Source organism: Pavona decussata, unplaced genomic scaffold, assembly GCF_977016875.1.
Source record: "Pavona decussata unplaced genomic scaffold, jaPavDecu1.1 SCAFFOLD_244, whole genome shotgun sequence".
Classification (NCBI taxonomy): Eukaryota; Metazoa; Cnidaria; class Anthozoa; order Scleractinia; family Agariciidae; genus Pavona; species Pavona decussata.
The window spans coordinates 1,521,509-1,544,325 of NW_028145649.1; the positions used below are offsets into that span (position 1 = coordinate 1,521,509).

Sequence of the window (22,817 nt, forward strand, 5' to 3'; positions counted from 1 at the left end):
ATCTGCTACAACTGAACTTCGAAGGACACTAACGACCAACACAGAACTGTATCCGCACAGTTTAATCACAACTCAAAAATTCACAACATCAACTAAACAATTACAAACAGAGTATATTTATAGTTAGCAGAGGTATTCAAAACAGTTTCACAACAAACGCCGGGAATAATTGGTCCACAAAGAACGTTGATATTGTCGCGAAAGCTATTCAAACTGGAAAAACTCGTATTCTATAGGCTAGAAACACAGTTAAACTGGTTACAAAACTATGGAACGTCTGTTCTATTATGTGATGAAATGGGCAGAAACGTAACGGAAGCGTAAAAAGGCTAGTACAGCTAGGAACATAAAGCAAACCTACAAGAGCCTCTGTTCCATTGTGTTGAGAGAAATACAGTAGGTCTGCTGTAACTACATTAGACCGGAGTTCAGCAATTTTTCAAAGCAAACAAAATTAGAGTCAAAACAAGAGAACATATGCAAATAAAAAGAACCAGAAGCAAAAACAAGCGACAACCTATTGAATTTACAATAGAATCCTAAGCAAACAGTTCGAGGACTTTTTAGATCCGATCTATGTTATTTTGTTACATACAATCAAGTTTTTAGGTAAATTGTGCCAAACATATAACTCGTAAAAGCTAAGGATGTGCCTGAAAGGCATGCCTGAAGCTTTGAAAATATAACAAGACAAAAATTCCACCACAAAGTGGGCATTTACTTTCAAGAAATCGGACCTAACCCAAATAGGGTAAACGAACATGGCAAGCGAATATTACAACTGAATTTAAAGGAAAATATATAATTAGACGATATTTTATAATAAGGATGACCACTGCTATGTACAGTACCGAAGAAAGAAAACGTTTTCACGTATACGTATTTACTAAAGTAGTCAACGCAATCTGAACTATAACCTGGGATATGCATTCGATATCTCTTCATAAAATAGCTGAAGTTAACTTACTTATTGTACTCTCGATGAGATAGATTACATAACGTAGAGATGGCAGAGCTACATGCATCCTCGTGGAATGGGGAAGAGAAAAAAGCTAAAACGAATTTTCCTCCCGTTCCGACTTTTTTCTTGTCCCCACCATCTGCCCCTGGGTCTCCGAGGACGAGCTTAGTGGATCATAAAAAAAGAACAAATTAACCCAAAGTTTTTAATCTCGTTCCCAGAGTCACTCTCCTTCTCGTCCCCTTCTCTCTCGCCCTGGGGAACTGGAAGAGAGGAGTCCTGGGAACGAAAATGGGACAGGAAGTATCAAAAAGGTGCTGAAATAACGTGCTACCTTTGAACCAAGTGGTCACTAAATTCTTTGGCCTGTTAACTGTTTAATGTAAAAGAACTGAGAAAGTGACTTTCAGCATAAGAAATTTTTAGAAGGTCTTATATCATATGTTGTAACGTTCACGACATTTGAATTGCAAAGTCAACTGACGAAATACACTACACAAAATTTTAGGGTTTTTTTTTTCTTATTGGCTGTTCTGACTGTTGTTGTTTAAAGATCACACTTATTCTGGAGCGACTTGCACCTGAATAACGATCGTGTCGTCCACAATGTAGCGCCTTTTTGTTACTTTGGTGAGACATACAAACTCAGGGAGGCCGCACCCAATGTTTCCAAATGTCAAAGGCCTTTCGCACATTGATCGTAAGGACACGACAATGTTTTCCCTGTTGTTTGTATCTTCCTGCTGATCAATCAATGTAAGCTTCACGATCCTCTGAAAAGGCCAGGATAATTTGGCATCGTATTCACCTTTCAATAAACCAAAATATAAAGAGAGGTGAGTGTGTTCTCCGGAGTCTCTACCATTTGGAAACAACGCTAATCCGAATTTGTAGCCATAGTTGTAGAATGGAGGACTTTTAATACAGGTCTTCTCTCCACTTTTCGCTCGATTCCGAACTTCACTGAAGGAACTGATTTTCCATGTGTTTTCTTCCGGAAACTGCATCAGTCTGTTTTCAAGAACATTGACTTTATCCTCAAGTTTTCTTGTGACTTCTTCATCTTTTTTCTCAAGTTGTCTTTTGGTCTCTCCGAACTTTTCCTCAAGTCTTCTCGTGTTTTTTTCATACTTCTCCTCAAGTTTCCTTGTCGTCTCTTCGAACTCCCCTTCCATGATGTTGTTCAGCTCTGCAAAAGCCAAGTCAAGATGAAGTCTCATCGCAGATTGAAGATGAGATTCAACCTCTCTCCGCTGAACCTGCAAATAAATAAATGAATAAATAAATAAACAAATTAATTAATTAATTAATTAAATTAAGTAGATGTTGTGGTAATTAACACCGTGCCGCTCGATCGACCAGTTCGCGTTTTTTCCTTTTGGGTCTTCATAGTGGTAATAAAAGTATTTGATGACTTCAGCACCGGAACGAGGTTATTTTCACGGCGTATTCAAAGTTAAGTTTTCCACTTTATAAACGACATTTTAAGAACTAGCTTACAATCAAGAGTATTTTTTAAAATAAGACTAGCCTTGATACATAATTAAATTTGTTGTTGGTGGTCGAACAAATGAGGCCTTTTAGATAAGAAAACATACATGCCGTAGTTGCACTAGCAGGTTGGTGTTATAAGGAGAAGGTCCACTGTAGCACAGTGGAATAAAGCCCCGCCTACGCGAGCAATTTTTATGTGGCAATTTTTATTTGCCCTTGTAGATGATGAGAAATGACCAATTTTTATGCGACAACTGCATTTGCTGAAAAGCTGGCGTGTTAGTTTTTATGTGGCAAATAAAAATTGCCACATAAAAGAATTGTCCGTGTAGACGAGATGCCACATAAAATGTGACAATTTTTGCAACGTCATCTGTAGAACCCAGTACCTACAGTCCCTAACATTTGCGCATGCATCCAGCATGGCGCCATCTTGATTTGTGCCTTTCCATGATCATCTCCGCTGTGCGAAATTATTACTGACGCAAATTAACAACAAATATTTGTCGAGCCATCTACAAGGGCAAATAAAAATTGCCACATACAGTTGCCACATAAAAATTGCTCGTGTAGACGGGGCTTAAACGTCATTTCACCAGTTTTAAAACTAGGAGTTGTTCGACACCCCGTGTTACAGTTTTTTGTTATTACCTTAGCTGTACATCCCATTTGATCATAAGGACAGGATGTTATGGCCATCGGACAAGATGCTAAATGGTGCTGTAAAAAGATAAAGGAAATCAATAATTACGGCTTGCTAAAAAATCCAAAACTTTAATGCAAATGTATAGTCAATTAGGAATTTCCTGTTAAGGCTTCGACTGATTCTAATTAGCTTTTTAAACTGGAGCAGTACAACAAACTAAAGCAGGGGTCGACTGTGAATTTCTCGTATAATGGAGGCGAAAGTGGTCATCAATATATGAATCATCTCGTAGATGAGTTGTGGTCTTAAGATCAAGTGAAAAAAGGAAGAAAGAGAGAAAAGTAGAAGAAAGGAGGGATGAAGGGAGGAAGGAAGAAAGAAAGAAAAACATTACCTCTTTTGACCTCAGCTCACCAGTCCATTGACAGCCTTCATTTCCACATTTGATGATCAGGGATAGAATTTTTCTTTCCGTTGCTTTATCAGCGAAGATGTCCTACAAAACAACAACCAGCTTGAATATGAAAAATCACTCTCTTGAGCCTAAAAAACAGCAAATAATAATTACGACGACAACAAGAACAACGACGACGACGACGACGATGGTCTACGCTTTTTCCTTTTCTTTCTTTTTTTTAAGCAATTTTTCCATTGCATACCTTTTTTAAGCCACATTCTACTCCATCCTCGCCGTCCTTGGCCGAAGACATTAACAAACGAAGACATTTACAAATATAAGTTTCATTGTACTAGTATAGTTACCTTTAACCAAACTGGACTATATTTCTTTTAAATTTCATTGGTGTAAGTGTGACTTTGCTTCAAAGTACTTTTCAAGAAATTTCTGATATAATCCTTTGAATTGATGGCTTCACGATAGTACAATAGCAAACAGCGGAATTAAAGAGAACTTGCCTTGTCTTGGAGCAGGCTAATTCGGTCAACTGGGCAATTAAACTGTTGTCCATCATTCTCCAGCCTGTTTTAAAAATAGTAATTTAAGAAAAACTCTGATTAAAATATTTTCAATTCAAAAATTCAAAATTTCAACCTGCTGAACATCTAAATGCCACTATCATGCAGCATGTACAATGTCGTTCAACGTTCAAGCCTGAAATTTTTTCAGGCTTTCTTTTCGCAACTGCTTAAGTTGTGCAAATAACTGTGAGGGTCTTTCTTCTTTTTAATCTCTCGTCTACAGTTCAATATACGATGTTTCATATATTCATATTTATTTATTCATCCTTCACGGGTATATTGCGAACTCACAGTATGACCAGCTCCCAGTTGGCTTGATAGCTCAGTTGGTAGCCTACTGCACCGGCATCGCAGAGATTATGGGTTCGAATCCCTTTCAAGCCAGAATTTTTTTCAGTTGGCCGATTGGGAAATTTTGCAAAAGCTAATTTACGATTTGTATTAAGTTCCCCCCCCCCCCCTTCTTGTGGCCTGAAAATGATGATGCCCCCTCATGGCTTAAAAGAGCTTCAAATAGAACTCAATTGAATAGAGCTTTCAAATAAATAAACTTGCAAGCGACAAATATGAACAGATTGTTATAAACCTTTCGAAAATATCGTAGAACGTCAGTAAAACGCACCGCCTTGCTAAAATTAATGACATGATATGGCGTCGCAAGGTCGTTTTCCGGGAACCTTAGCAATCAATAATTATGCATCAAAGCTGTTCCGGGAAACTTGAGAAAGCAATAATTATGCATCTAAGCTGACTATATAATTACTTTTATTGGCAGCATCAAAAACTCAGTAAAAATGCTTTAACTTGAAGACAAAAGTTGAAGTCTTACACTAATATGAATAAATTCAATAACCCGGGTAGGCACTTTTCAGCACTTGGATAGTCACTCTTAGAGCAGGGAAGCCAGCCAAAAAAGGGCATCCACTGATCGAGCAGTCACATTTGAATGATCGCGCGCTGCGTCTCAGTTTACGGCTCAGCAATGAAGAAACCTCTGCTCATCCATTCCACGATATATAAGTTCTGGCTTTCCCTAGACTTTTTCGGTAACAAACTGCGTCTGTTAAAAATTGGCAACTTTACTACTGTATGGGAAAGTGCAGCCGGGAAATGAACTACATGTCGGGCCCGAGAGAGCGAAAGAAATCAGAGAACTGCAAGCATGCATAACTTAATTATAGGTGTGTGCATACCGTGTTCTAACGGCAAGGATGATTCAGCAACATCAATCGGGGTTACGCCGGCAAGCACTCATCAAAGTCGCTGCATTTTGCAAATTCTGGGGGGAATTTCAAAAGGACTACCTTGTTTTGGGATATTACTTACAGAACTAGTTCATGCAGATTGAACATTGCAATTCCTAGCCGTAACAAGAAACGACGAAATCGAAACTAAATTTGGCAGAAGAAAGGTTTGTCGGGTACATACGTTCAGGTCGTTCAGTTATATATAACGAGGTTCTTTCTAAACGTAAGCGAAACATTTTGTGAAAAACGATTGGTTTGTTCAAGTTATTAGCTCTGTCAGGGTTGCTGAATATAATTCCCATGCATATTAATCGCAAGAAGGAAAGCTTACCTTTTGAAATGTTCATCAAGGCACCGTCTACAAAATCTGTGGCCACATTTCGTCAGGATTGGTTCGTTCAATGGTAACTGACAGATCGGACATTGCAATTCGTGTTCGACTTCATTCGCAAACTCCTCATCGTATCCACCAAGCAATGAACCTGCTCTAGCTTCCGCCATACTGTATTTCGACGGCAGACAACTGGTTCAGTGCTGCGTATCAAGGGTGGATTAATTTCATTCAAATACCATCTCGAACTAAGGCAATCAATCATAGCTGCTAACTGAAATGGAACGGTCACGCGTCCAGGGCACGGCTGATGTCTATTTTCCTTTAAACTATATTAAAGTGGTGCGATTGATCTGAAACATTGGGAGTAATTACCCTTCTAGCAGAGCGTTTCTTTCTGGCAAGATTTTAAGCATGTACCAAGTTGTTCGCGTGTAGTCCTCAATTTTGACTTCATCTCTTTGTTTTTTCATCGCAAAAAAAATGGGCGACAGTTATAATTATCAAATTGGAGGACTGACCGCCGTCCGATTTTATTTATACCACGAAAATTCAATGAGAACGCGGGGAAATTAATTTGGGCTATAAAGCTACATGTAGCTGTTTTGTACTGGGTGTCATCGAATACCGCGAAAATTTTAACCGCAAAGATTTAACCAGCCAATTGTACAAGATTTCCGCCAAAATTAGAGTCATAAGGGTACCTTTCCCTACCCTGCTCACAGAGACTTTTAACAAACCGACCACGAACCCTTTAACTTCCGTAAATTTGTCTGCAGAAGTAAATCCGTGTTTGCTTGTATAAAAAACATATGCATTATTAAAGGAAATAAATGGAGATGTTAAGAATCGACCATAAAAGGACACAGAAAAAATTTGAGCCCCATATGTCATGCAGTGACATATGCATTATTTATTTGAAAAATACTTTGGCTGGAGAAGCTTTTATATAAATTTGCGCGGCCAATTTTTAGTAATTAACGTTTAATACCACTATAACAGTTTTAGAACTGAAGCCATTCTAAATTTTGTCGAATAGTTTGTTCTTTAATTTCCAGATCGGTCATTTTCTTTCCTTACGGCGCAGAAAATCAAATTTAGTTCACATCGTGTTGCTTGGCTATGGCCCAGTTGTTGTGTTTTCTTTTTAAAGTTCAGGACAGTTGCCAAATAATAATTTGAAGTCAGTGTGGTAAATTGGTAATTTAAATTCCCGACGTACAGTTTACGTATTTTGTAATTAAGTGTTGGGTTTGAAAAAAGAAATACTTAAATTGTCTTTAGTTATCCGAGTTGGCAGAAGTGGAATCATTAAAATCAGGGTTGGCCTAAGATTAGGGGAATCCGCATAAGAACAGTCTTGAATCTCCTTTAAATTTTTAAAAGCGAAGATGTTTCTATCTAGAGGTAACTTTTACATTTCTCATAAAATGGTGACGTGGGTACTCAATGTATCTTTTAGAGGTTAAGAAATTAGCGGTATGGCGATCACTGGGGATCTATCCTAGTACCTGTTGACAGGGTTCTCATCTAGGGTATTTGAGGGTTAGAAGCTTCCCCCTCAAAATGCCCAGCTTACCCCCATTCCCCTTCCCCCCTCCCAAAAAAAATATATTAAAATATTGTTATCATTACAGTATATGAGTAATTATATCGGAAAAATCATCCAGACGCGACAAGGTCACTGTACATGCATGAAGTAAGTAAGTAAGTAAGTGTCTACTCGGGACACTATATGACAAGGAGAGTAAAATAATGAAGACAGGCCAAACACGGCTCTTATTGGTTGAAAAAAGAAGTACATGACCTTCAAAACTTTGCTCTTACGAGTTCGTCTTTCAAAGATCTCCCTTTTCTGTACGAAAGTAGGGGAGGATCTTTTTAGATCTCTCTTAGCAGAGGCTGGTTTTCTATCAAATGCCATTTACTCATCAGAATGGTTTTTAAGTAAGGCACAGATGAGCAATATTCTGTAACAAACGGCAAAATGTTTTTGCGCGTTTTTTGTTTGTTTTGTACGTAGTGCCGACATTTTTTCACTGAAATTGACTTCTGACAGACTTTATCTATAAGGTTATCGGGGTAACCTCTGTTGCGTAATCTCTGTTTGAATAGAGTGATGTTTTCTTCAAATGTTGTTTCTGAAGAGTTTGTTCTGAGAAGTCTTAAGGCTTCGCCTTTGATAAGCCTTTATTTATTTTTATTTTCATTTAATTCAATATTTATTCAGGGGCATCCAATTTAGCAGAGCTAGTTCAAATGGAGCCCTGACTTTCCTGGCGCCTGGAGGGTGGCAGGAAGAAAAATGCGTGTACTGGAACGTTTCTGCCGGTTTGAAGTGCGTGCGCACGTCAAGTTATGATTCTTTGAAGCTTTCCCCCTTTTGCCTTCGGCCACTCGGAACTTCTCACGCAAACGATAAATCCTAGATAGAACCCTGGTTGAGGGTATTAAACAAAACAAAAGAATAACAAAAATTACTTGGTGTAAATTTGTACCCAGTAGAGATGAAAATGAATTTCATCCATGGCCGCATAACGTGATTCTGGTCCCTCTAAGGGGGTTCCTTTTAAAATTTCTGACAAGCTTCCCCCAAACATCTATGCATTTATCAAACATGACTACGTTTTTAACTAACAGTGCTGCCACACTAAGATATCACATCACTCATTGCCATCATGTAGCCACTTTCTGCCTTTTGTTAGAACCTAACCACAGCGTACAAGTACCAATATTAAAGGCGCCTCGATTCCAAGCTGTCTAGAGCTTCTTGTTTACTGAATATCCAAGGCGCGCCTCCTGAAACAATTGTTTGATTTTAAATTTGTAGTGTACTCGTTTATTAGATAACGAGATCTGCAAAAATGATTGTACTATAGCAAGTGTACAGTAAAGCAAACGTGTTATCTCTGACGATTGAGTGACACGGGAACAAATTAGCCAGAAATGAATATTGTGACAGAGGGTTGCGTGTTGTCATGGGATACCTCGGGACAATTTGGATGTTTGGCGGGAGAGTCAAACAGTCAGTCAGTCTCCTTGTTTGTTTGTTTGTTTGTTTGTTTTCTTTTTTTTTTGTTTTGTTTTTTTGTTTTTTTTTTTTTCGCTAAAGTTTTGTTTCTAAAAGGTTTTCTAGCGTAATTTTGTCAGCGTACTTTTCGTTCTCTTTCCTTTGGGTCCGGTGCCACTGCATTAGATGGGAGATTTGCTTCCATGTTTTTTTTTGTTTTGTTTTTTTTGGGGGGAGGGGGGGTGGAGGTGGGGGAACTTCTTAACGGTGGTGTTTTAGACGTTTTTCGTATCTGGCGTGGTACCATTCATATCTTTTGAGCCAATACATGTATATTTTATTTTTCAGGTGAAATTTCCAGTGATTCAGTTCATGTTGTTACATTAGGTTATACTCTTATTGACCTGATACTGGCCCCGGGTGGGGGTGGGGGACTTCCATAGAAAAGTGACGGGGGTGATCGTCGTACCTTTTAGGGGTTAAAATTTGCGGTTTGGTGCCCCGTAGGGTGCTTAAGTCTAAAATGACCTCTGTTATAGGAATGGTGGTACCTTTTAGGGTATTTAGCCAAAAAAATATGAGAGGAAGTAAATGTCAGTCAACCGATTTGGTACCTCGTAGGGGTTAAAAATTGTTCAGACCACACCAACAAAATAAAATTCTGGTACCTTTTAGGGATTCTTTTCAAAATTTCCGACGACCAGAACTCACATTTATATGGGAGTCTCCGCCTAGCAAAGGTATTCAAAAGAGTTTCACAATAACTCCGGGAATAACTGACCCACAGCGGACGTTGATATCGTCCACAAAGCCAATTAATCTGAAAAAACTCCTATTCTATAGGCTAGAAACACAGTTAACTGGTTACAAAACTATGGAACGTCTGTTGTGTTACGTGATGAGATCGGATACGTAACGAAATTCTGTTAAAAAAGAGAACAAAGAGTAGTAGAGATATAAAATTGCTGAACACCGTTCTAAAGTAGTTACAACAGACCTACTCTACTTGTCTCCACACAATGGAAAAGGTTCCTAAAGCAATATTTCAAATCAAACAAAAGTCTAAACCAGAGAAAATATGCAAATAAAAATAACAAAAAGCAAAACAAACGACAACCTATTGAATTTACAATAGAATCCTGAAGCAAACAGTTCGAGGACTTTTTAGATCCGATCTATATTATTTTGTTACATGCAATCAAGTTTTAGTTAAATTCTGCTAACATATAATTTTTCTCGTTAAAGCTAAGGATGTGCCTGAAAAGGCATGCCTGCAGCTTTGAAAATATAACAAGACGAAAATTCTACCACAAAGGAGACATTTACTTTCAAGAAATCGGACCTAAATCCCAACACGGAAAAAGGACATTGCAATTGAATATTCCAACTGCATTTAAAGTGAAATTATTAAATTAGACGATATTTTATTATAAAGATGACCACTGCTACGTGCCGTGCCGAAAAAAGAAAACGTTTTCATGTATTTACTAAATTAATCAACACAATCTGATCTATAATCCGGGATATACATTCGATATATTTTCATAAAATATCTGAAGCTTACTTTACTGACTTTAATTGTACTCTGATTAGATAGATTACATAAGGAAGAGATTGCAGAGCCGTGACATGCATCCTCGGAGACTGGGGACGAGAAAAATCAAAACGAATATTTTCCCGCCCATTTTGAATTGCTTCTCATCCTCACCATCTGCCCCTGGGTCTCTGAGGATGAGCTAACTGGATCATAAAAAAAAATTTAAAACACGAAGTTTATGCAATCTTGTTTCCATAGTTACTCCTCTTCCCGTCCCCTTTTCTCTCAGCTGCTCGCTTTTGGGAACCGGGAGATCTTGGGAACGAGATTGGAAATATATGTGACAGGAAGTATCAACAAGGTGCTGAAATATCGTGCTACCTTAGCTTTGAACCAAGTGGTCACCAATTTTTTTGGCGTGTTAACTGTTTAATATAAAATAACTGAGAAAGTGACTTTCAGTATTAGAAGTTTTTAGAAGGTCTTGTATCATATGCTGTAACGTTCACGACACTAGAATTGCAAAGTCACTGATGAAATACACTACACAAAATAATAGGTTTTTTTTTCTTATTGGCTGTTCTGACTGTTGTTGTTGTTGTTTTGAGATCACACTTATTCTGGAGCGACTTGCACCTGAATAACGATCGAGTCGTCCACAATGTAGCGCCTTTCTGTTAGTTTGGTGAGAGATACAAACTCAGTGAAGCCCCAACCACGGTTTTCATATGTCAAAGGCCTTTCGACCACCTCCTTATCAGAAGGAATTCCTGTTAAGGACATGACAATATTTTTCCTGTCCTCTGCGTCTTCCTGCTGATCAATCAATGTAAAAATCATGATCCTCTGAAAAGGCCAGGATAATTTTGCATCGTATTCACCTTTCAATAAATGAAAATATAAAGAAAGGTGAGTGTCTTTTCCGCGGTTTTTACCATTTGGAAACAACCATAACCTGAATTTATAGCCAAAGTAGTAGAATGGAGGGCTGTATATTGAGGTCTTCTCTCCACTTTTTGCTTGACTATGCACTTTCCTGAAGCGGCAGATTTTCCAAGTGTATTCTTCCGGGAACTGCATCAGTCTGTTTTCAAGAATATTGACTTTATCCTCAAGTTTTCTTGTGACCTCTTTTTGCTTCTCAAGTTCTCGTTTGGTCTCTCCGAACTTTTCCTCAAGCTTTCTTGTAACCTCGTTTTGCTTCTCAAGTTCTCTTTTGGTCTCTCCGATCTTTTCCTCAAGTCTTCTCGTGTTTTGTTCATACTTCTCCTCAAGTTTCCTTGTCGTCTCTATGAACTCCCCTTGCATGTTGTTCAGCTTTGCACAAGTCAAGTCAAGATGAAATCTCATCGCAGATTGAAAATGAAATTCGACCTCTCTCCGCTGAACCTGCAAATAAATCAATAAACAGGTAAATTAATTAATAAAATTAATAACAAATATAAAAGTACACGTAGCGATTTACACTGTGCCACTCGATCGACCAGTTTGTGTAAATTTGTTTCTTTTGGGTCACCAAACGTAGTGTAATTCTCGTTTCCTTTATACAGTCATAATAAAAGGATTCGATGATTCTTTGATGAATCTAGCACCGGAACGAGATTATTTTCAAGATGAATTCAAAGTTTATTTTTCCACTTAGCCAGTTTATAAACGAAATTTTAAAAACTAGCTTACATGCAGCCAGACTATAGCCTCGATACATAAATAAATTTGTTGTGGGAGGTCAAAAAAACGAGGCTTTTTAGATAAAAAAACATACATGCCGTAGGTAGTTGTACCAGCAGGTTGGTCTGATAAGCAGGAGTTCCACTGTAGCACAGTGGAATAAACGTTCTCTTGCCAGTTTTAAAAGCTAGAAGTTGTTAGACACCCCATGTTCCAGTATTTTTTGTAATTACCTTAGTTGTACAGCCCACTCGATCATAAGGACAGGATATTATGGCCATCGGACAAGATGCTAAATGGTTCTGTAAAAAGATAATAATTACAGCTTGCTAAGACATCTAAAACCTAAATGCAAATGTATAGTCAATTAAAGATTTCCTGTTAAGGTTTGGACTTCTTCGAATTAACTAGATCAGTACAACAAAATAAAGGAAAGAAGGAACTTCCGGAAGGAAGAGAGGAAGGGAGGAAGGAAGGAAGGAAGGAAGGAAGGAAGGAAGGAAGGAAGGAAGGAAGGAAGGAAGGAAGGAAGGAAGGAAGGAAGGAAGGAAGGAAAATATTACCTCCTTTGACCTCAATTCACCAGTCCATTGACAGCCTTTATTTCCACATTTGATAATCAAGGATAGAATTTTTCTTTCTGTTGCTTTATCAGCGAAGATATCCTACAAAAGAAGCAGGCTGATGGTAGCACCAGCTTGAATATGAAAAAAAAAACACTCTCTTGACCCTCAAAATAGCAAAAAATAATTAAGATGGTAACAAGAACAGCGACGACGACGATGGTCTTAAATTATCATTTTTTTTTTCAGTGATTTTGCCACTACAAGAAAAAAAATTGGAAAACATTGCACACCTTTTTCAAGCCGCAATCTATTCAAATCCTCGCCGTCCTTGGCCGAAGACATTAAAAAATATTGAGTTTCATTGTACTAATATAGTTACTTTTAACCAAACTGGACTATATTACTTTTAGATTTCCATTAGTGTAAGTGTGACTTTTGCTTCAAAGTGCCTTTCAAAAGAAAATTCGACAAAGTCCTTTGAATTGATACCTTCAAGATAGTACAATAGCAAACGGAATTAAAGAGAACTTGCCTTGTCTTGGAACAGTCTAATTCGGTCAACTGGACAACTGAACAATTGCCCATCATTCGCCAGCCTATTTAAAAATAATTAAAACAAAACAAAACTCTGATTTTCAATGTGACTACCTAAACATCTAAATATCCCGTTCATTGATGTAGCATGTGCACTATTAAAACCAAAATAGCTCAAACAAACATTCAAAACTAACAATTTAAATATGTTTCAGCTTTACATTCTTACAGCGCAAGATCAGCTGCTGCTGGTAGCTTTTTAAAAATGCGCAGAAAGCTAGAAAGATGTGTCTTTTATCTTTATTCTCTAGAGACCGGCGGAGCAAGATTATGGAATGCAACTACCTAAAATTACTAAAGTACAAAAGTTTTCAAAAACAATCACAAGAGATGCTTATACCGATTCTAAAAAATGAAGACGCATTTCCTGGGATCTACCGTCAATTACATCAAGTCACTATAAACTGTAGAGTGTAAACTACAGACATATTCAAACATTTATACAATGTACTGAATACTACGCGCGCTGTGATTGGTCGTTGCTCATGATCTATTAGAGTAGAGACACACGGATGACGTCACCGGAAAATTGTTCTCGTTGTTTTGTCCAACATGGTGCGCGGTTTTGAAAATGTTTGCGAGATTATTTCGAACTGAGCAAGTGAAGGACTAGAGAAAAGTTTAGCAGGAGCTGTTTACAAACAAAAAAAAAAGAAGAAACCAAGGCAAAAGTGTCCTTGTCTATTTGAAAATGCCTAAACTGGAACAAATCTTCAAAACAGTTGTTCTCGCTACGAAAATGCTCACAGTTTTGAAAATATTTACTCGGTTATTCTGCTTTGAGCAAGTGAAGGCCTTTGAAAAAAAATAGAGGAAGCTGTTTACAAGTACGATAAAGAAGAAAAGAAGAATTAAGCTGACACGGAAAGTAGCGTTGGTGACTTTGAAAATGCCTCAACTAGCACAAATCGAACAGTCAAGCGCTACGAGGCAAGTTTGTCGCGTTTTCTTTCTGTTTATTGTATAAAACAAATAGATTCCAAGTTGTCGTGCATCTCTTCAGTAATAGATCACAGAAGACGTCAAAATGTGGTAAGAATATCAGTGACAGTCACTCGCCTGCGGCTCGTGTGCCACTTTTTTGTTCTTACCACATTTTGACGTCATTTTGACGTAAGTAATATGAACACATTATTATAAACCTTTCGAAAACATCGTAGAACTTAGGCAAAACGCAACGCCTTCGATGGCGAGGTTGTGTTGCGGAAAACTTGAGCAATCAATAATAAACGAACTTGTAGGACGCTGTACGGGAAAGTGCAGAAAATAAACATCAAATCCGGAACCAGAGAGAGCGAAAGCAAGTATGCATAACTTCGGCAAGGCTGGTTCAGCCACCTCAGTCGGGGTTATGCCAACAAGAACTCATCAAAGTCGCTGTCACTTTTGGGAATTTCAAAACGACTTCCTTGTTTCACACAGAGTAAACATTGCACTTTTTTAGTCGTAACAAGAAACGACGAAATCGAAACAAGCTTTGGGAGAAAGATTTGTTGAGTATGAACGTTCACTTAACGAAACAAGTTATTAGCTCTGTCAGGGTTGTCGAATACTGTATAATCCCTATGCATATTAATCGGAAGAAGGAAAGCTAACCTTTTGAAATGTTCATCAATACACCGTCTACAAAATCTGTGGCCACATTTCGTAAGGATTGGTTCGTTCAATGATAACTGACAGATCGCACATTGCAATTCGTCTTCGACTTCATTCACAAACTCCTCATCGTATCCACCAAGCAATGAACTTGCTCTAGCTTCCGCCATACTGTATTTCGTCGGCAGACAACTGGTTGCTATACGTGTCAAGGGCTCCGAGTAAACTTCATTAATTCAATACCATCACGAACTATTGTAGGCCTTCAATCATAGCGGTCACGCGTTCAGTGCACGGCTCAACTCATGTTTATTTTCCTTGAAACTATCAAAGTGGTGCGATTGAAATTTTGGGAGTGATACAGAAAGGCTAGGTACCCTTATGCCTCTAATTTTGACGGAAATCTTGTAAAATTCGCTGCACGATTTAAAAATATTCTCTCTGTACGCAAGAAGCGATATAGACGCGATACTCAGAACAAATACAAAATATGTCAAATATTAATTGACGACTGACTGATCCCAAAGGCGCAGGTGACGAGCTTGACAGTACAACAAAAAAGGCTAGAATAACTGAAATATATTTGTTTAAAAAAAAATTATTTTTGCCCGATATTTCGGTTTGCAATACAAACCTTCCTCGGGGGCTGAACGAAAAAGAAAAGTGAGAAACATAAAAGTATGGTTACAAATGAACATTTTGAATATAAAATGCGTGACAAGGATTGGTTGTTTAGGACTAAGTTACAAGTATGCAACATGTCATTAGCGTGTTTCGTCACGTCTATTTATACCAAGAGGGTGCAATGTTTAATTTAAAAGTGAGCTCTGGCATATGGTAAAACATGGACTGGAGTGGAGTGGACTGGATTTGTAAAACATGGACTGGATTAGTAAAAGGAGGATTAGTAAAAGGTGGATTAGTAAAAGGTGGATTAGTAAAAGGTGGATTGGTAAAAGGTGGATTAGTAAAAGGTGGATTAGTAAAAGGTGGATTGGTAAAAGGTGGATTAGTAAAAGGTGGATTAGTAAAAGGTGGATTGGTAAAAGGTGGATTAGTAAAAGGTGGATTAGTAAAAGGTAGATTGGTAAAAGGTGGATTGGTAAAACAATAAATGAAACAATAAACTTTATTTTGTTTGCAGATCCTTTTCGTTCTCTTTTTATCTTGATTATCCATACAGTGATCCGATCAAACAATGTCAATGGTATACATTCCAAATAATTCATTCTTTACTTTTACTATTAATTCACTTCAACATTAACTGTAACGAAATCATAATAAGCAATAATTCCCTAGTTTTCTTTATATTGTATCAGAACGTAAATGAAATATTTCCGCATTAGTTCAACGACAACAACAACAACAACAAAAAAAAAACGCTGTTTTAACACTGTTGAATCAACAAAAGTTTTACAATAATGTCCAAACGTTCGGCCTAGTAACGAAACAACAGAACTGAGACTGGGAGATGTTGTTTATTTATTACCATTTTATAACATTTGAATTTATCAGCTTTTTTCATGAAATTGTTTCGAATTTATTTTTTGATGGCGTGACAGTGAAAACCACTGATACATGCATCCATAAATAGTACGGCTGGAATGAATGTTTTGACCTTTGACCAATTTAATTTGGCATAATTTAAATTTTGGCGCGAAAGCTTCACGGCGCGCTCGTGATCGAGATGGCGGCTTTCAAGCTTCCATCTCTTTCTATTAAAAAGCAAAGACGGCAGTTTTTTTTTGCCAGAGTTTAGATGGAATACAGTATGCATAAAGGAAGAGATAGGGAGTGGCACATTTGGATCTGTTTATTTGGCGAAATGCACCGACGAGGAGCATTGTGTTGTCATCAAGAAACTCAAAGGGGAAGCGGCAGATGCTAAACGACGTTTCGAAAAAGAAGCTGCTATATTGCATAGCGTGAAAGGCCACCGAAACATCTCCTGTTTTTTAAAGTTTTGCCAGGAGCCCCACGCAATCATGATGGAGCATTCGTGCTTCGACTTCGGTCCCCTTGGCGTTGAGAAAAAAGTGTCCACGCGCCGTCCGACCTCGTGCCATTTCTTCTTCCAGAGCACAAGGCTATGGCTTTCACCAGACTTGGCGTTTCTATTTAGTTTTTTTTTCTAAATTAAACATCCCGACACGGTAACTTTTAGTAGTATAGGTAACTATTGCTGAAAAAAAAAAGATGTTTCAACAAAAATCGCGAAATTTTGCATGTAGGTACCGTCTTTTTTCATTCTTTAGCTGAAGAGTGTAACGGGTTTGTTTTATTTAATTTTCAATTATGTGTAGAAAAATAAGGGGAGCGTCACAAACATAACTATTAGTCGCACTAGAGCGATTAGTATATCAAACAAATTCTACACTTGAGAAAATTGGGTTTGGCGAAGTAACCGGCGTCACGTTTACATTTCCTATGACATCATTACATTAAGTAAGCAGTTTGGTGTAAATTTTAGCGTCTCCGTCATAGAATAAGAAAAAACATAGGCGAGGTTTAGTCTGACGGAAACTAACGCGCGCGGTTTATTAGATTGGATCATAGTCGTTATCGAGATATATATGTAAATATTAAGCAAGTAATGAACAACGTTTGTTAAAAGCGTTTCTATCACAGGTTTTTTTTGCGCCTGCAAGAGGTTACGATTACGATCTTAAAAAAAATTGATGCAAAAAAAATCGCGCTAACTTTAGTTCACAGCTACTAAGCTGAAGAGTATAACGGTTTTTTAGATCACCTGTCGAATCAGGGGAGCATCATGATGTATTTGGTTTTTCATCATCTTGTATTAGGTTTAGCGAGGTGACCAGCGTCACATTTACATTTATTGCTGCTGTTGTTTCGTTACTAGGCCGAACGTTTGGACATTATTGCAAAACTTTTGTTGATTCAACAGTGTTAAAACAGCGTTTCTTTTTTTGTTGTTGTTGTTGTCGTTGAACTAATGCGGAAATATTACATTTACGTTCTGATACAATATAAAGAAAACTAGGGAATTATTGCTTATTATGATTTCGTTACAGTTAATGTTGAAGTGAATTAATAGTAAAAGTAAAGAATGAATTATTTGGAATGTATACCATTGACATTGTTTGATCGGATCACTGTATGGATAATCAAGATAAAAAGAGAACGAAAAGGATCTCCAAACAAAATAAAGTTTATTGTTTCATTTATTGTTTTACCAATCCACCTTTTACTAATCCACCTTTTACTAATCCAGTCCATGTTTTACAAATCCAGTCCACTCCACTCCAGTCCATGTTTTACCATATGCCAGCCTTTATAACTGAGTCACGCTTCCTGCGTATAAGTTTAAGCGGGATTAGGTGGGCCTCGTTGATTGAGTGGCCAGGGATGTTTAGTTGATGGTGATTCAGGATAGATCTGCGATGCTCCCCGAATTGTTCATTGAGTTGTTCACTGATTTTTTAAAACAAATATATTTCAGTTATCCTAGCCTTTGTTGTTTATTGTATCAAGCTCGTCACCTCCGCCGTTGAAATCAGTCTGCCATCACTATTTTGTATTTGAAATAATTTGCTGATCCAGGTCTACAAGTGATCCGGCACCACTCATCGGTTTGTCGCTGTGGAATTGCAGATTTTATTGTATTTGTTACCCAGTACAAACCAGTTATATGTATAGCTTTATTACGTACCGATAAATTTCGGCGCGTCCTCAGTTGGATTTAACACTTTACGTGGTATAAAATCGGACGGCAGTCTGTCGTCAGATGTTGTCAGATATGAAAATAGACTTGCCCCCTCTCCCCCCCCCCCCCCCTTTTTTTTGTTTTGTTTTTGTTTTGTTTTTGTATTTGTTTTGTTTTTTTAAGGCGACGAGAAAAACAAAGAACGGAGCGTCACAATTTAGGTCTGACTTAAATAACTTTAAGGCTTGGTTAAATAATTATTCTTAAAAGACCTTTAGCAGAGATCTTGAGGAACTTCTACTCTCCTTTGATAAAAGAATTTGCACGATTTCAGGAAATTCAAATAATAAAATGCATGACTTCCTTACAAACCGAAATCCTCTCAAGTGTCACGTGACATTCCTTGAATAATGACGACACATAACTTGTTTTTGAAAATGAGGAACGTTTATACTCCAAAATTTTGAAATACTGCAGTAATTTTATGTTTGCTATCACCGTCCCTCTTAACATCAGGACAAGTCGCATCACACGTATTGAGATCAAAAGTGTTATAAAGAAGTTAAAAAACAGGAAGGCTGCAGGAGGTGACAATATTCCATCAGAGGCAATTAAGGCGGGGGGGATACATCAGAGGAGGTTCTTCTGAACCTCTGCAACAAGATATGGAGTGAAGAAAAGATACCAGAGGAGTGGAAGAAAGGTCTGCTTATCAAGCTGCCCAAGAAAGGTGATCTGAGCTGCTGTAAAACTGAATTGGCGTGGCATCATGTTGCTGAACAAGGCAAGTAAGGTATTTTGCAGAGTGATCCTAAAAGAGCGCATCAAGACTGCGCTGGATGAAAAGCTGAGAGAGGAACAGGCGGGCTTCCGAGCAGGCCGAAGCTGTACGGATCAAATAGCAACACTGCGGATTATTGTAGAGCAGAGTATCGAGTGGCAGTCCTCCTTGTACATCAACTTTATAGGTTTCGAAAAGGCCGTCGATAGTATCAGCAGAGATGTTTTGTGGAGATTGTTGCGGCATTACGGGATGCCTGACACGATAGTCACCATCATTAGAGTTCTCTATGAGGGTTTCTCCGCACAGGTGGTACACAATGGGCAGAAGATTAAACCATTGAATATGAGGACTGGGGTAAAACAAGACTGCCTGCTATCTCCCTTGCTGTTTCTGGTCGCCCTGGACTGGGCGACGAGGACAGCCTTTGATAGGAAGAGGAGTATTCAGTGGGCCTTTACGACATCGTTAGAAGGCCTTGACTTTGCCGATGATCTTGCCCTACTGTCGCACAGAATACAGGATATGAGGGATAAGGCACGGGCCTTGGAGGTACAAAGTGCCAAGGTACAGGGGCACCCAACGAAAGTTTCCTCTCAAATCCTTTGAAACGCAATTTTAGTCTATCTGGAGTGCCTTTAAAGCTCTGTAGGTTCATTTCAGGCCGCGCTATGATATTTTCATCTGTTCGGTCGTTCTAGGGGAGCTTGAGTCTTTTCGAAATTACTAGGGCATCTTTGTCCATTTCCCGAAAACCTTAGGTCTTATTTCCTTTCCGAAAATCTTAGCTGACCTTTTTTCGGCACCCGAAGCGACATTTTTATCAATCCAAAAACACTAGACCTTAAATTTCCCATAACACGAAAGTTTGAGGTGAAAATTTCCGTAAGAAAATTGTAGGGGATTAAGGGCCTTCCGTTGGGTGCCCCTGAAGGTAGGCCTGGAGATCAATGCTACCAAGACAAAGCTGATGGGTATTGGTACCAAACCTGGCGATGGTGTGTCGGTCACTGGGGAGCGAGTTGAAGAAGTGGACGAGTTCACATACCTTGTTAGCATGGTAAGCATGATAGGAGGCACTGATGAGGACGTTCAGGCACGAATTAGAAAGGTAAGACAGGCTTTTGCGATGCTGAAACCATTATGGCGATCCAGGGCACTAACAACCAAGACCAAGCTGAGAGTCTTTGGGTCAAATGTGAAGGCGGTGCTCTTGTATGATTCTGAAACTTGGAGGCTGACCAAGGGACTGGAGCAGAAGCTGCAAGCGTTCATCGATAAGAGCCTAAGGAACAAAATTTTGCGTATTTGGTTGCCTAGAAAAATCAGCAACAAGGAGCATTGGAGACAAACAGGGCAACGACCGATAGAGGTAGAGATAAGACAGCGAGCTTGGCGTTGGAACGGCCACACGCTGAGGAGATCAGATGGACATGTAGTCAAGAGGGCACTGGAGTGGAACCCACAGGGGAATCGAAAGAGAGGGAGACCTCAGCACACATGGAGACGCACAAGAATGGCAGAGTTGGCGGCGAAACATCTTACGTGGAACGAGGCAAAAGGCATTGCACAAAATAGGTTTAGGTGGCACGCGCTAGCTGAGGACCTATGTTCCACCTAGGAAAGAAGAGGATTAAGTAAAAGTCAAGTAACAACCGTGCCTCTGTAATTCTACCTTTTCAGCTGGTACCCCTCATTCATCTTTAGGAGATTTGGACGCATATCATGCCACGTGACCTATTTTGGTTAACTTATTTACTGTTGCTATTATCATCAAGTGGTCACGTGACTCATTAACACATGTAGTATAAATAAGGATATGGACAACAAACTGTTTTAGTGCAATGTTTCAAGGAGATTGGACAACTGTTTCACCCTCTCCCCCCACCCCAAATAAAAATGTGCCAATTAAAAATCGTTACGCGAGTATGTTCGATTAGTCCGTTGTAATCCTTTCACAGGTTTACTTAATAAATGTGGTAAACATTGCATTGCATTTATTTGACTCCAATCACACCATGGCCATCATTACCTACCGTACCGGGGAGTTATAAAATGAATAAACCCCTTTTCGGCTTGCTAGTGCGTGTATATCGGATGATAATGCCCTCGGCTCTAAGGCTGTCCTCAAAATTTCACAGTTGCCCTCATAGCTTCGCCTCTCGACCAACTGTTCATTTTTTTGGACTATCTTGAGGTCTCAGACTCCGATATGGCAGCTGCTTGAAGGGGTTTATTGTTACCAATTATCCCAACGACGCATTTCAATTACCATTCACTCTATAACCGAAAGTAGGGAAGAATAAAGAACGTTCTTCGATTCATAACTGCATCGGCTAAATCAGTGCGGTACTTTACCACCCTGTATTTAAAAAATAAATCACTTTTATTGAAGTTTCAATGTCTTTAGCGCTGAGCACTAATTGGGGACACTTTCCAAATCGAATTGGAACTTAGAAGTGTTGGTTTTTGAGGACAGGGAAAAACCGGAGTACCTGAAGAAAAACCTCTCAGAGCAAGGACGAGAACCAACAATAAACTCAACCTACATATGACGCGGGGTCCTGGAATCGAACCCGAGCCACATTGGTGGGAGGTGAGTGCTCTCACCACTGCGCCGTCCCTGCTCCCCTATTTTGTATTTATGTGCCATGCAGGCAACTATCCGGCCATTCCACGTTAACGTTCTCAACGTTGCTCTCAATGACGCGATCAGACACCTATAAATGCACGTAATACACTGTAACACTTCAGCTCCAAAGAGCTGATATAACCCTGGTGACTGAAGAGCGGATCCAACCCCTTGCGGGCCTGTTCAGCCACTCTAGGACTCATTTTAGTCCTTGGGTGCATTTTTAAAAGACCTCAATACTAGAAATATTTTGGGCCTGATTTAGGAGCGTCGAATTGCCCTGCAAATCCCATTTTCGCCCTCTATGGGAATCATTCTAGGCCTGACAAAGAGAGAAGTAAGTAAGGAAAAGAGGGAGGAAGCCAGGAAGGAAAAAGGAAGGGAGAGAGGAAGCAAGAATTAAAGGAAGAGAGGAAGGGAGCGGGAAGGGAGGGGAGGAAAGAGGGAGGAACGAAGGAAGGAAGAAATGAAGAAGGAGGAAAGGAAGCAATGGAGGGAGGGAGGAAGAAAGGAGGAAGAAAGGAAGGGAGGGAGGGTGGAGGAAGGAAGAAAGGAAGGGAGGGAGGGTGGAGGAAGGAAGGAAGGAAGGAAGGAAGGAAGGAAGGAAGGAAGGAAGGAAGGAAGGAAGGAAGGAAGGAAGGAAGGAAGGAAGGAAGGAAGGAAGGAAGGAATGGAGGGAGGGAGGAAGGAAGGAAGGAAGGAAGGAAGGAAGGAAGGAAGGAAGGAAGGAAGGAAGGAAGGAATGGAGGGAGGGAGGGAGGGAGGGAGGGAGGGAGGAAAGAGTCATTTATCTTCCACAAAATACAGCGTCTTATTCACTACTTATTCTTGGAAACAATATAGGAGAACCCTATTCGTGACAGCTAAAAGACGGCCGCGGCTGCTCAATAGAGGTGACCGTTTAACAGGGGTTTTATTTACAGTATTACAAAGACAAAAGTTTCGGGACTGGCTCGACTGTAAGTACGATTAACATTTTCATGCTTTGAAAGCAAACTTTTATATAGAGTTAAACTTGACTGAACATATTAAGCTGACGGATTCGGAGCATCGAAAGTGGATTTCGATCAAGTCTACTTTTTGGCCATTAATGAAATAAAATCATGAAT

At 39.1% G+C, this 22,817-nt stretch overlaps 2 protein-coding genes across 2 annotated transcripts; both read right to left on the minus strand.

Annotated features, from left to right (window-relative positions):
• Positions 1 to 47: 47 nt before the first annotated feature.
• LOC146457347 (TNF receptor-associated factor 6-A-like) lies at positions 48 to 5,882 on the minus strand. Its single transcript, XM_085092085.1, has 5 exons — positions 5,658 to 5,882; positions 4,017 to 4,080; positions 3,496 to 3,597; positions 3,107 to 3,175; positions 48 to 2,220 (listed from the first exon to the last, which is right to left on the minus strand). Exons 1-5 carry the CDS (start codon positions 5,825 to 5,827, stop codon positions 1,522 to 1,524), a joined length of 1,104 nt encoding a protein of 367 aa, XP_084948211.1. The 5' UTR covers positions 5,828 to 5,882; the 3' UTR covers positions 48 to 1,521.
• A 3,450-nt stretch (positions 5,883 to 9,332) lies between these two features.
• On the minus strand, positions 9,333 to 15,139 carry LOC146457348 (TNF receptor-associated factor 6-like). The gene is made up of 5 exons (XM_085092084.1): positions 14,629 to 15,139; positions 12,971 to 13,034; positions 12,436 to 12,537; positions 12,106 to 12,174; positions 9,333 to 11,593 (listed from the first exon to the last, which is right to left on the minus strand). The coding sequence occupies exons 1-5, from the start codon at positions 14,796 to 14,798 to the stop codon at positions 10,820 to 10,822; spliced, it is 1,179 nt and encodes a 392-aa protein (XP_084948210.1). The 5' UTR covers positions 14,799 to 15,139; the 3' UTR covers positions 9,333 to 10,819.
• Positions 15,140 to 22,817: the final 7,678 nt, after the last annotated feature.

What these genes read in the sequence shown, in the direction of transcription:
- LOC146457348 (XM_085092084.1), bottom strand. Translation starts at nt 14,798, where the DNA reads ATGGCGGAAGCTAGAGCAAGTTCATTGCTTGGTGGATACGATGAGGAG. An exon ending in ATTGATGAACATTTCAAAAG is followed by an intron (nt 13,035 to 14,628) that starts GTTAGCTTTCCT and finishes ATTTTTAAATAG; the next exon opens with GCTGGCGAATGATGGGCAAT. An exon ending in GAGTGGGCTGTACAACTAAG is followed by an intron (nt 11,594 to 12,105) that starts GTAATTACAAAA and finishes ATTTATTTGCAG; the next exon opens with GTTCAGCGGAGAGAGGTCGA.
- LOC146457347 (XM_085092085.1), bottom strand. Translation starts at nt 5,827, where the DNA reads ATGGCGGAAGCTAGAGCAGGTTCATTGCTTGGTGGATACGATGAGGAG. An exon ending in CTTGATGAACATTTCAAAAG is followed by an intron (nt 4,081 to 5,657) that starts GTAAGCTTTCCT and finishes TTTTTAAAACAG; the next exon opens with GCTGGAGAATGATGGACAAC. An exon ending in GTGAGCTGAGGTCAAAAGAG is followed by an intron (nt 3,176 to 3,495) that starts GTAATGTTTTTC and finishes ATCTTTTTACAG; the next exon opens with CACCATTTAGCATCTTGTCC.